This window comes from Myxine glutinosa, chromosome 14 (assembly GCF_964187855.1).
Source record: "Myxine glutinosa chromosome 14, kmMyxGlut1.1, whole genome shotgun sequence".
Classification (NCBI taxonomy): Eukaryota; Metazoa; Chordata; class Myxini; order Myxiniformes; family Myxinidae; genus Myxine; species Myxine glutinosa.
The window spans coordinates 86,674,643-86,689,921 of NC_136274.1; the positions used below are offsets into that span (position 1 = coordinate 86,674,643).

A 15,279-nucleotide genomic window follows, 5' to 3' on the forward strand; every position below is an offset into this window, starting at 1 on the left:
TCACCTTTATAAATGGTCTCTGTTCACCTTTATAAATGGTCTCTGGTCACCTTTATAAATGGTCTCTGGTCACCTTTATAAATGGTCTCTGGTCGCCTTTACAAATGGTCTCTGTTCACCTTTATAAATGGTCTCTGTTCACCTTTATAAATGGTCTCTGGTCACATTTATAAATGGTCTCTGGTCACCTTTATAAATGGTCTCTGTTCACCTTTATAAATGGTCTCTGTTCACCTTTATAAATGGTCTCTGGTCACCTTTATAAATGGTCTCTGGTCGCCTTTACAAATGGTCTCTGTTCACCTTTATAAATGGTCTCTGTTCACCTTTATAAATGGTCTCTGGTCACATTTATAAATGGTCTCTGTTCACCTTTATAAATGGTCTCTGGTCACATTTATAAATGGTCTCTGGTCACATTTATAAATGGTCTCTGGTCACCTTTATAAATGGTCTCTGGTCACATTTATAAATGGTCTCTGTTCACCTTTATAAATGGTCTCTGTTCACCTTTATAAATGGTCTCTGTTCACCTTTATAAATGGTCTCTGTTCACCTTTATAAATGGTCTCTGGTCACCTTTATAAATGGTCTCTGGTCACCTTTATAAATGGTCTCTGGTCACCTTTATAAATGGTCTCTGGTCACCTTTATAAATGGTCTCTGGTTTACCACCTGTTCACCACCTGTTCACCACTCTCCCATCCTCACCACAGTTCCCTACAAGCTGTTTGATCCGGGCTCTTTGAATGAGAAGAGGAAACAGCGGAGGATCCGCACCACTTTCACGAGTGCACAACTCCGTGAGCTCGAGCGCGTGTTCGCCGAGACTCATTACCCGGACATTTACACTCGAGAAGAGCTGGCTCTCAAGATCGACCTGACAGAGGCACGTGTGCAGGTACGAGGCGCACTCGGTTCACGGGTCCGCAATACCTGCGGACGTATTGTTACTGAATTATTGAATGTTACTGAATCGTCTTCGGAGTACATGCCTTGAATCCATTGGAAGGAAATGGTGCAGGTGTATCTCTCATCCTGCGATTTGGGATAGAATCTCCTTTTCATTCAGGATTTTTTCGATCAAATCGAGTTAATTTCCAAACTTCAGCATTTGTGTGCAGCTTTGTACATCGTGTCTGCAAGTCTGTGCACTAGTTTGTGTGCAGCTTTGTACATCGTGTCTGCAAGTTTGTGCACTAGTTTGTGTGCAGCTTTGTACATCGTGTCTGCAAGTTTGTGCACTAGTTTGTGTGCAGCTTTGTACATCGTGTCTGCAAGTCTGTGCACGTTTGTGTGCAGCTTTGTACATCGTGTCTGCAAGTCTGTGCACTAGTTTGTGTGCAGCTTTGTACATCGTGTCTGCAAGCATGTGCACTAGTTTGTGTGCGCATGCATCTTTATATGTTCATACTTGTCTGGTAATGGGCGACGGCAAATATGGAGAGTAGTCGGGGTGGGAGGAGGTTGAGGAGTAAAAAAAACCAAAAAAAAAACATGCTGGTCACCGTGGCTTAGACCAAACTGGCCAAACTTGCAAGGGTTAGACCAAACTGGCAACGCTTAGACCAAACTGGCAAGGCTTAGACCAAACTGGCAAGGCTTAGACCAAACTGGCAACGCTTATACCAAACTGGCAAGGCTTAGACCAAACTGGCAACGCTTAGACCAAATTGGCAACGCTTAGACCAAACTGGCAAGGCTTAGACCAAACTGGCAACGCTTAGACCAAACTGGCAAGGCTTAGACCAAACTGGCAACGCTTAGACCAAATTGGCAACGCTTAGACCAAACTGGCAAGGCTTAGACCAAACTGGCAACGCTTAGACCAAATTGGCAACGCTTAGACCAAACTGGCAAGGCTTAGACCAAACTGGCAACGCTTAGACCAAATTGGCAACGCTTAGACCAAACTGGCAACGCTTATACCAAACTGGCAAGGCTTAGACCAAACTGGCAACGCTTAGACCAAATTGGCAACGCTTAGACCAAACTGGCAAGGCTTAGACCAAACTGGCAACGCTTAGACCAAACTGGCAAGGCTTAGACCAAACTGGCAACGCTTAGACCAAATTGGCAACGCTTAGACCAAACTGGCAAGGCTTAGACCAAACTGGCAACGCTTAGACCAAATTGGCAACGCTTAGACCAAACTGGCAAGGCTTAGACCAAACTGGCAACGCTTAGACCAAATTGGCAAGGCTTAGACCAAACTGGCAAGGCATATACCAAACTGACAAGGCTTCGACGAAACTGGCAAGGCTTAGCCCAATCTGGCAAGGCTTAGACGAAACTGGCAAGGCTTAGACCAAACTGACAAGGCTTCGACCAAACTGGCAAGGCTTCGACCAAACTGGCAAGGCTTAGACCAAACTGACAAGGCTTCGACCAAACTGGCAAGGCTTAGACCAAACTGGCAAGGCTTAGCCCAATCTGGCAAGGCTTAGACCAAACTGGCAAGGCTTAGCCCAATCTGGCAAGGCTTAGACCAAACTGGCAAGGCTTAGACCAAACTGACAAGGCTTCGACCAAACTGGCAAGGCTTAGACCAAACTGACAAGGCTTCGACCAAACTGGCAAGGCTTCGACCAAACTGGCAAGGCTTAGCCCAATCTGGCAAGGCTTAGACCAAACTGGCAAGGCTTAGCCCAATCTGGCAAGGCTTAGACCAAACTGGCAAGGCTTAGACCAAACTGGCAAGGCTTAGCCCAATCTGGCAAGGCTTAGCCCAAACTGGCAAGGCTTAGACCAAACTAGCCAAACTGACAAGGGTTAGACCAAATTGGCAAGGCTTAGACCAAACTGGCAACGCTTAGACCAAACTGGCAAGGCTTAGACCAAACTAGCCAAACTGACAAGGGTTAGACCAAATTGGCAAGGCTTAGACCAAACTAGCAAGGCTTAGACCAAACTGGCAAGGCTTAGACCAAACTGGCAAGGCTTAGCCCAAACTGGCAAGGCTTAGACCAAACTGGCAAGGCTTAGACCGAACTGGCAAGGCTTAGCCCAAACTGGCAAGGCTTAGACCAAACTGACAAGGCTTCGACCAAACTGGCAAGGCTTCGACCAAACTGGCAATTACACTGAGCTGTCGTGGCACTTGACAAGGTGATGTCATGTACGAACAACTGAGTGACATCACTCAATTCAATTAAACAACCCCCACACCTTCAGCCTCCTGTTATTCAGCCTTTTGCTCCCACCATTCATACCTGCCCTCCCCTCCCACCATCCCTCACCATCCTCCCTTCCCATCACAATTTCCACCTCTCGGCCTTTTCTTTTTGTATACTTAGTCGACGCTCGTATAAAAGCTAACACATAGAACATATAACAAAGGGAGTAGTAGACAAGGGGGGGGGGGGGCAACAACAGTAGGGAACAGGGACATCAGGATATCTATGGAAGGGAGAGGGCTGGGGGGGGGGGGGGTTCACGGGATAAACAAGATGGTCACTTACTCGGACTTTCAGGAAAGAAAACAGGGAATTTGAAACAGGTGGATTTAACGGGGGTAGAAAAGATCAATGTTTTGGATGGGGGAAGATAAGAGACGGTGGTGAACAGCTGCTTTAAAGACCTGGAGGGAGGAGTGGGATTGAAGGGAGTGGGGGAGTTTGCTCACCTTCACTCCTTCATTCCTCTTTTCTCCCGCCTCTGGAGCAGAGAGTCTTCATTTTGGCAGTTTAACCATAGGAGGGTTGCAGGCAGATCTTGTGCGACCTGTAGGAATATTTGCGGGACAGAGCCCAGAGAGAGCTGGGGGGGCAAGGCCAGAAAGGAGTCGGTAGAAGACGGAAAGACCACCAACCTGCCTGCGGTGAGTGAGTGAGAGGCCCTTGGAGTTAGCTTCATCGCGGGAGATTCCAATGATTCTGAATGCTTTGGTTTCAACAGCGTGAAGACGAGCTAGGTGTGAAGCAGGAGCACCAGCCCAGAGGGGAGAGCAGTATTCCATTGAGCTGCGGATGAAAGCCTTGTATGTGGTGAGGAGCTCAGGTGTGCCAAGGAAGGACTTCGAACGACGGAGGATGCCCAGTCGGCGACTGGCTTTGGAGGCCAGATTTAAAATGTGGTTTTCCCAGGAAAGATCATGGCAGATAGTGAGACCCAAAAGCTTGAGTGACAGAACTTCTTGGAGAGGATTATTCAGAAAGTAGATGGGAGGGTTGTCCAGTCGGTCTTTTCGGAGAGACATCGTAAGAGTGTGAGATTTGTCAGGATTGAAAGACATGTTCCACTTGTTTGCCCAGTCTGTGATTTTGTCCAGGTCTGCAGAGAGTGAGGAGGCTGCAGACTGCCGATCTGAGGGATGAAGAATGGAGCGACAGAGAGTAGAGTCATCAGCAAAGAGATAGAGAGGATTTTCAAGAGAGTCAGAGAGATCATTGATGAAGACCAGAAAAATCACAGGGCCTAGCACACTGCCTTGGGGAACTCCAGCCTGAACAGGAAGAGGAGATGAGAGAAACCCATTCAGGGCCACACGTTGACTACGACTAGAGAGGATGTCCGCCAGCCATGCGTGGAGATTTCCATGGATACCAAAAGAGGAGAGTTTGGTGAGCAGAGCGGGGTGTCAGACCGTATCGAAGGCACGTGATATGTCAAGGGAGACATCAGCAAAGAGATAGAGAGGATTTTCCAGAGAGTCGGAGAGATCATTGATGAAGACCAGAAATAGCACAGGGCCCAGAACACTACCTTTGGGAACTCCAGCCTGAACAGGAAGAGGAGATGAGAGAAATCCATTCAGGGCCACACGTTGACTATGACCAGAGTGGAGGTCCGCAAGCCAAGCGTGGAGAATTCCATGGATACCATAGGAGAGGTTGGTTAGCAGGGTGGGCTGCCATATTGTATTGAAGGCACGTGATATGTCAAGGGAGACAGCTCTGATCTCTTGTCTGGTGGTGAGAACCTCCTATTTATTTATTCTTGTAATTTACAGAGTGCTCGGAATTATTTTATATTATTTATTATTTTATATTATTTATTATTTTATTTTTCAGAATTTATTTATTCTTATCCTCAGGTTATTCTGACAGGGAAGTTCAGCATGTGGAGATTTTGTCGAACCAATAATTTTCATCAACTACATAGTATTAAAAAAATATTCAAAAATCATTCAAATTCTAGGTTTACTCTGCCTTATTAATTGGCAGGCCTAATTCTTGTATTGCAGAAGGGAGCCCCATAATTTATGTGTGTAAATGTTTTCCTCACAGTTTACTTTTCCTCTGCTGTCTTATTTTATAGAAACCCGGAACACCCTTAGGGAATTGTCGTACTGTGCATACATCGCTTTGACTCATTACAAGTTGGCATGTGATGGAAACTGCCGAAACCAATGCATCAAACTACAATAATTGTTCTCTCGTCACCAAATGCTTCGGTGGCACCAATGGCCTCCAACTCCAGCATCACTAAAGCGCGGCCTTTCATGAGGTCTTTGGCCGTGCAGCATCATTTTATCTTCTCGAATTGTTCCTCTGCCAATGGCTAAAGCTGTGGGATTTTGCCATGATCAACAATGGAAAAAGCCTTCCCTCTTCAACTTTCATCCCTGGAGGTTTTTCTCACTTTTAAATGAATATTTTGATCTCGATGTTTTAAAGAGAGAGAGAGAGAGAGAGAGAGAGAGAGAGAGAGAGAAAGAGAAAGAGAAAGAGAAAGAGAAAGAGAAAGAGAAAGAGAAAAAAAAAAGGCTTGTTGTCAACTCTAACCCAAGGATAAAACCGCTTCTTCTTACCTGGATATCCACTTCAACAGATTCTCAAACATTGGGACTAAAAAAAGTGACCGAGTCCTAAAAGGCCAGAGGTCTGAGATCTGTGAGGCCCATGAAGCAAAAGCCGAAAGTTGTTCATTTTGTTGCTCTTCGTTTTTCTCCCTCTGTAGTTTACTTTTTCTGTTTCATTGATTAATTGTAAGATTGTCTAAAGTGAGTTATATCAGGCTGTAGCGGCTGCCGCTGAGTTTTCACAATCGCCTTGCACCTATCAAGGACGCGGAGCGATCACCATGCCGGGCTCGTCCAGGACGCCCAGGCCTGCGCTCAACTTGCCAGGCCGCAGCCAGGACGCTGGGCCACGCCCCCTGGCGCCGGGCCTGGGCAAACCCCCTGGCGGAATAGATATATATTGCTGACTGATAAACGGTTTTTCAGAGTGCCTGAGTGTTTGATTTCATTAAAGCAACTCAGATGAATTCTAGCTTTTTGTCGCGTCCATTCTTCCGATCGACGTGGGAGCCCCGGCTCCTTCATTGGTGACCTATCGACATGGACACGGCAGTCGCCCTTAAACTGCCTACCTTCTGGGAGGCTCACGCGGCGGTTTGGTTCGCACAGGCGGAGTCCCTGTTCGCCCTGCGAGGCATCACGGCCGACGACACCCGCTTCCACCATGTGGTAGCTGCGCTCGGGTCGGTTACCGCGGCCCGCGCCCTGAGCCTCCTCGAAAGCCCGCCAGCCGCTGACAAATACGGCGCGATTAAGAAGCTGCTCCTCGATGCTTTCGCCCTCCCATCGGCGGAACGCGCACGGCGCCTGCTCGATCTGCCTGAGCTCGGCGACACGCGCCCTTCCGAGCGCATGGACTACATGCTTTCACTGCTCGGCGAGCACTCTCCGGCATTCCTGTTCCGGGAGCTGTTCTTCCGTCAGCTGCCTAACCCGGTACGCCTCGCCCTGGCAAGCACGACGATCACAGATCCCCGGGCCCTTGCCAGAGAAGCCGACAAGATCTCCGCCGCAGGACAGCGCATTGTAGCGGCGACATGGGACCCACCGCCGTCCGACGCAACACCCAGGGCGCCCGAGCACCCGGCACGGTCGACGGCCGAACTGCCGACGCCATTGGCGGCCGCTCTACCGAGCCGACCACCTCCGGCACGACGACCGAGGCCTCCACCTGACCAAGCGTGGTGTTACTATCATGCCAGGTTCGGACAGAAGGCCCGGACATGCCGACCCCCGTGCACCTTCGGCAGGCCGGGAAACGGCCGGGCCGGCGTTCATTACCAGCCATGAGCGCCGGCCACACGGGCAACTTACTGTTCATCACGGATAAAGCGTCCGGACGGCGCTTCCTGTGCGACACCGGCGCCCAACTGAGCGTCATACCCGCCTCTGACCAGGACAGGCAATCCGCGGTTTGCGGCCCCTCCTTAGTTGCGGCCAACGGATCGACTATCCGCACCTTCGGCCCGCGCAACGTCACCCTCTGCTTCGGCGGCCAACGCTTTGCTTGGACGTTTGTAACCGCCAACGTGCCCGTGGCTCTGCTAGGCGCCGACTTCCTCTGCGCACACGGACTGCTGGTGGACGTCCAACGGCGTCGTTTAATCAACGCTGAAACCTTCAGCTCCCTGGTATGCACATTGAGCAGCTCCGCGCCGACCGAGCTGGCATGCGCCGTCCCGGCGGCGAACGAGTTTGCTCGCCTGCTCACGGAGTTCCCGGCCCTCACGCGGCCGACGTTTTCGGCCGTCGCAGTACGGCATGGGATCGAGCACCACATACCAACCACGGGCCCGCCGGTCTACGCCAGGGCCCGCCGCCTCGACCCAGCCAAGCTCGCCGTAGCGAAGGCCGAATTCGACGCGTTGGAGCACCTCGGCATCGTGCGGCGCTCCGATAGCGCGTGGGCCTCGCCACTGCACATCGTGCCAAAGCCGGGGGCTGGATGGCGCCCGTGTGGCGACTACCGCCGTCTCAATGACGCTACCACCCCCGACATGTACCCGATCCCGCATATCCAAGACTTCTCCGCCCGTCTGGCGGGACGGGTCATTTTTTCGAAAATTGACCTCATACGGGGATATCACCAGGTACCTGTCAGGGCGGCCGACGTCCCTAAAACGGCAGTCATCACGCCGTTCGGCTTATTCGAATTCTTGCGGATGCCGTTTGGTCTCAAGAACGCGGCTCAGGCGTTCCAGCGCTTGATGGACGGCGTGCTGCGTGACCTGCCGTTCCTTTTCGTTTACCTGGACGACATCCTCGTCGCCAGCACGTCCCGGGCCGAGCACCTCCTCCACCTCCGGACGCTGTTCGAGCGCCTCAGCGAGCACGGCCTCATCGTCAACCCGGCCAAATGCCACTTCGGCACGACGGCCGTTGATTTTTTGGGCCATCACATCACCAAGAACGGGGCCGTGCCGCTGCCAACCAAGGTCGAGGCCATCACCACGTTCCCGCGTCCCCGCACCATAAAGGCCCTGCAGGAATTCCTGGGAATGGTGAATTTTTATCACCGCTTCGTGCCCCGCGCTGCTCAGCTCATGCGGCCCCTCTACGAAGCCCTCCGGGGCATGCCGGCCAAGCACGACATCGCCTGGTCCGCAGCAATGGATGCGGCCTTCCAAGGCTCAAAGCGGGCCCTCGCCGACGCAACACTGCTCGCTCACCCGGTGCTCAACGCTCCCATCGCCCTCACCACGGATGCCTCCGACTACGCGGTGGGCGCCGTACATGAGCAATGGGTGAACGGGGTTTGGCAGCCACTCGCTTTTTTCAGCCGGCAGCTCCGGCCGAACGAGCTCAAATACAGCACGTTTGACCGGGAGCTCCTCGGTCTACACCTGGCCGTCCGCCATTTCCGCCACCTCCTGGAGGGCCGACCTTTCACGGCGTTCGTCGACCACAAGCCATTGGTTTACGCCATGGCCAAGGTCACGGAGCCATGGTCGGCCCGCCAACAGCGCCACCTCTCCGCCGTGTCGGAGTTTACCACGGACATCCGGCACGTCGCCGGCAAAAACAACGCCGTGGCCGACTGTCTTTCCCGGGCCAGCGCGAACGCGGTCCACCTGGGCGTGGATTTTGCGCTTATGGCGGCGGACCAAACCACCGACACCACGGTGCAAGCCCTCCGGGCGGCGGACACGGGCCTCCGCCTGGCCGACATCCCCTGCGCGGACACTGTCCTGCTCTGCGACGTCTCCCAAGGCCAGCCTCGCCCCATCGTGCCCGTCGCCTGGCAACGCCGCATCTTCGCCTCCCTCCACGGCCTTTCCCACCCGGGCCGGAAAGCTTCCCAGAAGCTGGTGTCGGCGCGTTTCGTCTGGCACGGCCTTCGTCGGGACGTCCGCGATTGGACCAGCGCCTGCACGGCCTGCCAACGGGCCAAGGTCCACCGACACACCCAGGCCCCGCTGGCACCTTTCACCGTGCCCGAACGACGTTTCGACCACGTCAACGTGGATCTGGTGGGCCCCCTCCCCCCGTCACGGGGGTTCACACACCTGCTCACCATGGTGGACAGGACCACCAGGTGGCCGGAGGCCGTTCCCCTCGTCTCCACCACCACCGCCGACGTGGCGCAGGCTTTCATCGCCACCTGGGTCGCCCGCTTCGGCGCACCGGCGGACATCTCGTCAGACCGCGGTCCACAGTTCACCTCCGAGCTGTGGGGCGCGGTCGCCCGCAACCTGGGGATCAAGCTCCACCGTACTACGGCCTACCACCCCCAAGCAAACGGGTTGTGCGAGCGATTCCACCGCTCCATGAAGGCCGCGCTCATGGCCGGCCTTCAAGACGTCGGGTGGGCCGACCGGCTGCCGTGGGTCCTTTTGGGCCTTCGCACGGCCCCCAAGGAGGACCTCCAGGCATCCACCGCCGAGCTTGTCTATGGCCAGGTGCTACGCGTCCCGGGCGAATTTGTGCCCGACGCTACCAGTCCCTGGTCCGCAGCTCACCAGCGCTCGGACCTCCAGGAGGCCGCCCGACGGTTTGCCCCTGTGCCAACATCCCACCACGGTGACCCCCAGTCCTACGTCCCCCCAGCACTCCGCACAGCGGAGTATGTTTTTGTGCGTCACGACGCACATCGGTGGCCACTCCAGCCGCCGTACGACGGGCCCTTCCGGGTGCTGCGACGGGACGACAAGTCGTTCGTCATCGACATCGGCGGCAGGTCGGACCGGATTGCTGTGGACCGCCTCAAGCCGGCGCACGTGGACGTCGACCACCCACCACGGGTGGCCCTTCCGCCGCGGCGAGGCCGTCCCCCGTCCACGGTGCCCCCCACTCGACCGCCCACCACCTCACCGGACCCCCTCCCACGACCCGCCAGGGGTCGCTTTGGCCGGGTCATCAGGACCCCCCTCAAATTGACCCTGCCGGTGCAAGTCGATTCTGGGGGGACGTGTGTAGCGGCTGCCGCTGAGTTTTCACAATCGCCTTGCACCTATCAAGGACGCGGAGCGATCACCATGCCGGGCTCGTCCAGGACGCCCAGGCCCGCGCTCAACTTGCCAGGCCGCAGCCAGGACGCTGGGCCACGCCCCCTGGCGCCGGGCCTGGGCAAACCCCCTGGCGGAATAGATATATATTGCTGACTGATAAACGGTTTTTCAGAGTGCCTGAGTGTTTGATTTCATTAAAGCAACTCAGATGAATTCTAGCTTTTTGTCGCGTCCATTCTTCCGATCGACGTGGGAGCCCCGGCTCCTTCAAGGCTTTACCTGTCTGTACCTTAATCGCAGCGGTTTCTCCACTTGTGTTCATATAAATCGTCCATCGTCGTTTCAGCAACTGTCTGTTTGAGGTTGTACGTATTGATCTTTGAGGTGATCCTGGATTTTGTTACCTGCTGATCAGGATTCATGCAACACGGGGAGAAATGCAAGATTGAAAGTCACGACTTGTGGAGTAAAAAAAAAAGTATTGATTTACGTGTCACTTCCACCACCTTCCCCTCACCTACCTACCTTCTTGCACTCCACATTTCAAAGCATCCACTGGTTTATTGTTTCACTTTTTCATGAACTAAAGATACGTGATTTTCAAACATCAAGTACAAGTTTGTATAAAATGTGTTTGTAGTTGCCAAGATCGACAGTCCAAACTCAAGGTACCTGCAACTAGCGAAGCTTCTTAATAGAGAAGGTTCAAACAAGAACCTGAGTGTTTCTTTTTGAGCAGGTGTATGCACATTCGTCGGTGGTACCTTCAGATTTGATCATCCAATATGTCAATATACTTTCATCATCATTTTTCAACTTCCATCTTGTGGAGTAGCTTGCTATGCATCTAATATTTTGTGGAACACCTGCAGACGTCATTGTACTTCAATGATTTACCTTGGTGCATAATTGAAACCCTCTACCTTTCCTCCCGTGTCCCACGAAGGTTTGGTTCCAGAATCGGCGCGCCAAGTTCCGCAAGCAGGAACGAGCCGCAGCCGCCGCCGCCGTTTCCGACAAGTCGCCTCCTCCAAGAAAAAAGCACGAGGTCGTTTCAGGAGTCGATGAGGATCATGGCGAAGTCAAGGCCGCGGCCGCCGACAGCACGGCGCCACCATCGGGTCCGGTCATGGTGTGCGACCCGCCGAGCCGAGGTCCGGGGTCCGGCGACTCCCTGGGCTCCCTCGAGGCGACCCCTGGGCTCTGGCTGTCCCCCGCCGGTCTTCCGAATTCTCCGCTCGTGGTCGATTCGCTCTGTGGACCTTTTGCTTCCGTGCTTTCGTCCATGCAGCGGCCTAGTCTCGGTCACTGCAAAGCGCTACCTTGAGGAGGTCCCGCACGGTCCGTCCGAGTCCTCGGTGTACAATGTGCGACGAGCTCATACTTAATCATTAAGTTATCGGTTCACAAAGAAGCAAATGTAACATGTGATGGATGTGCTCATGTTTGGGCCTTTTTCTATTGCACGAAGCGGTGGCTACCTGTGTACCTGTACTTGTTTGACACAGACGGCCTCGCTTCGCACGTATAAAGGACCCAACCTGAGGTCGGGTGTCTTTTGTCATTTCCCACCAGGAAGAAACTTCAAACGTTCTCGTGTGTTTCTGAATTGTGTCATCACCGATATCGTTGATTCCAGAGTAAAAGGTGAAACGCTGCTGCTCAATGTTGGTGCTGCCCACAACCCTAACTATGACAGTTACCACTTTCTATCCAGGGTTCCTACATCACCTGGTATGGACCAGGTAATGCACGAGTATCCAGGGTTCCTACATCACCTAGTGTGGACCAGGTAATGCCCGAGTATCCAGGGTTCTTACATCACCTAGTGTGGACCAGGTAATGCCTGAGTATCCAGGGTTCCTACATCACCTGGTATGGACCAGGTAATGCCCCAGTATCCAGGCTACCTACATCACCTAGTGTGGACCAGGTAATGCCCGGGTATCCAGGGTTCCTACATCACCGAGTGTGGACCAGGTAATGCCCGAGTATCCAGGGTTCCTACATCACCGTGTGGACCAGGTAATGCCCGAGTATCCAGGCTTCCTACATCACCTCGTGTGGACCAGGTAATGCCCGAGTATCCAGGGTTCCTACATCACCTAGTGTGGACCAGGTAATGCCCGAGTATACAGGGTTCCTACATCACCTAGTGTGGACCAGGTAATGCCCGAGTATCCAGGGTTCCTACATCACCTAGTGTGGACCAGGTAATGCCCGAGTATCCAGGGTTCCCACATCACCTAGTATGGACCAGGTAATGCCCGAGTATCCAGGGTTCCTACATCACCTGGTATGGACCAGGTAATGCCCGAGTATCCAGGGTTCCTACATCACCTGGTATGGACCTGGTAATGCCCGAGTATCCAGGGTTCCTACATCACCTGGTATGGACCAGGTAATGCCCGAGTCGATCATATTGTCGGACAAGCTTCCCCGTTTCTGTGATGCCGCTTTTGACATGGTAAGTCGTTCTACTTCTTCCTCGTTCTACTTCTTCCTCGTTCTACTTCTTCCTGGTTCTACTTCTTCCTGGTTCTACTTCTTCCTGGTCTTCTTCCTGGCCCTACTTCTTCCTGGTCCTACCTCTTCCTGGTCCTACTTCTTCCTGGTCCTACTTCTTCCTGGTTCTACTTCTTCCTGGTCCTACTTATTCCTGGTGCTACTTCTTCCTGGTGCTACTTCTTCCTAGTCATACTTCTTCCTGGTTCTACTGCTTCCTGGTTCTACTTCTTCCTGGTTTTTTTTTTTGTTTTTTTTTGGATACAAAATCGAGGCTCGTGAAAGAGCTAACATTTATTTCACAAACAAATCAAACAGACAAACAAAATATATAAAAGAAGGGAGCGGTAGACAAGATGGGGAGAGAAGGGGCAGCACACAAACACAACATTTGAGAGCAGGGACATCGGGAGATGTGTGGGAGGGAGAGGGCTTGGGGGGGGGGGGGAGGCGTGGGAAGGGAGGGAGGGGAGAAGTATAAAATACAAGGACACCAAGGACTTCCAGGACAGAAATTGGTATTTAAAAAAAGTGGATTTGGGGTGAAATTAGCGGGGGTAGAAAAGATCAAGGTTTTGGATGGGGGAAGATAAGAGATGGTGGTGAACAGCTGTTTTAAACACCTGGAGGGTGGAGTGGGATTGAAGAGAGTGAGGGAGTTTGTTCCAGAGGCGGGAGAAAAGAGGAATGAAGGAGTGAAGGTGAGCAGAGAGTCTTGATTTTGGCAGTTTAACCATAAGAGGGTTGCAGGCAGATCTTGTGCGAAACTGTAAGAATATTTGGGGGACAGAGTCCAGAGAGAGCTGGGGGGGGGGCAAGGCCGGAGAGGAGTCGGTAGAAGACGGTTCTACTTCTTCCTGGTTCTACTTCTTCCTGGTTCTACTGCTTCCCGGTTCTACTGCTTCCTGGTTCTACTTCTTCCTGGTTCTACTTCTTCCTGGTTCTACTTCTTCCTGGTTCTACTGCTGCCTGCTTCTACTGCTTCCTGGTTCTACTTCTTCCTGGTTGTACTGCTTCCTGGTCCTACTTCTTCCTGGTTCTACTTCTTCCTGGTTCTACTTCTTCCTGGTTCTACTTCTTCCTGTTCCTACTTCTTCCTGGTCCTACTTCTTCCTGGTCCTACTTCTTCCTGGTCCTACTTCTTCCTGGTCCTACTTCTTCCTGGTTCTACTTCTTCCTGGTCCTACTTCTTCCTGGTCCTACTGCTTCCTGGTTCTACTTCTTCCTGGTCCTACTTCTTTCTGGTCCTACTGCTTCCTGGTCCTACTTCTTCCTCGTTCTACTTCTTCCTGGTTCTACTTCTTCCTGGTTCTACTTCTTCCTGGTTCTACTGCTTCCTGGTCCTACTTCTTCCTGGTCCTACTTCTTCCTGGTCCTACTTCTTCCTGGTTCTACTTCTTCCTGGTCTGACTTCTTCCTGGTCTGACTTCTTCCTGGTCCTACTTCTTCCTGGTCCTACTTCTTCCTGGTTCTACTGCTTCCTGGTTCTACTTCTTCCTGGTTCTACTTCTTCCTGGTTCTACTGCTTCCTGGTTCTTCTTCTTCCTGGGTCTACTTCTTTCTGGGTCTACTGCTTCCTGGTTCTACTTCTTCCTGGTTCTACTGCTTCCTGGTCTTACTTCTTCCTGGTTCTACTGCTTCCTGGTTCTACTTCTTCCTGGTTCTACTTCTTCCTGGTTCTACTTCTTCCTGGTTCTACTTCTTCCTGGTTCTACTTCTTCCTGGTTCTACTGCTTCCTGATCCTACTTCTTCCTGGTCCAACTGCTTCCTGGTCCAACTGCTTCCTGGTCCAACTGCTTCCTGGTCCAACTGCTTCCTGGTTCTACTGCTTCCTGGGTCTACTGCTTCATGGTCGTACTTCTTCCTGGTCCTACTTCTTCCTGGTTCTACTTCTTCCTGGTTCTACTTCTTCCTGGTCCTACTTCTTCCTGGTTCTACTTCTTCCTGGGTCTACTGCTTCCTGGTTGTACTTCTTCCTGGTTGTACTTCTTCCTGGTTCTACTGCTTCCTGGTCCTACTTCTTCCTGGTTCTACTTCTTCCTGGTTCTACTGCTTCCTGGTTCTACTTCTTCCTGGTTCTACTGCTTCCTGATCCTACTGCTTCCTGGTTCTACTGCTTCCTGGTTCTACTGCTTCCTGGTTCTACTGCTTCATGGTTGTACTTCTTCCTGGTCCTACTTCTTCCTGGTCCTACTTCTTCCTGGTTCTACTTCTTCCTGGTTCTACTTCTTCCTGGTTCTACTTCTTCCTGGTTCTACTTCTTCCTGGTTCTACTTCTTCCTTGTTCTACTTCTTCCTGGTTCTACTTCTTCCTGGTTCTACTTCTTCCTGGTTCTACTTCTTCCTGGTTCTACTTCTTCCTTGTTCTACTTCTTCCTTGTTCTACTTCTTCCTGGTTCTACTTCTTCCTGGTTCTACTGCTTCCTGGTTCTACTGCTTCCTGGTCCAACTGCTTCCTGGTCCAACTGCTTCCTGGTCCAACTGCTTCCTGGTTCTACTGCTTCCTGGGTCTACTGCTTCATGGTCGTACTTCTTCCTGGTCCTACTTCTTCCTGGTTCTACTTCTTCCTGGTTCTACTTCT

General features: G+C 52.4%; 1 protein-coding gene across 1 annotated transcript in view; it reads left to right on the forward strand.

Annotated features, from left to right (window-relative positions):
* Window positions 1–11,714, forward strand: part of LOC137439993 (paired mesoderm homeobox protein 2B) — a 30,625-nt gene extending 18,911 nt beyond the window's left edge. The window contains exons 2-3 of the mRNA XM_068136329.2: window positions 717–901; window positions 11,138–11,714. Of these exons, the coding sequence (XP_067992430.1) occupies window positions 717–901; window positions 11,138–11,518 (566 nt within the window). The 3' untranslated portion in view covers window positions 11,519–11,714. The remainder of the gene's footprint in view (window positions 1–716; window positions 902–11,137) is intronic.
* The last annotated feature ends 3,565 nt before the right edge of the window (window positions 11,715–15,279 follow it).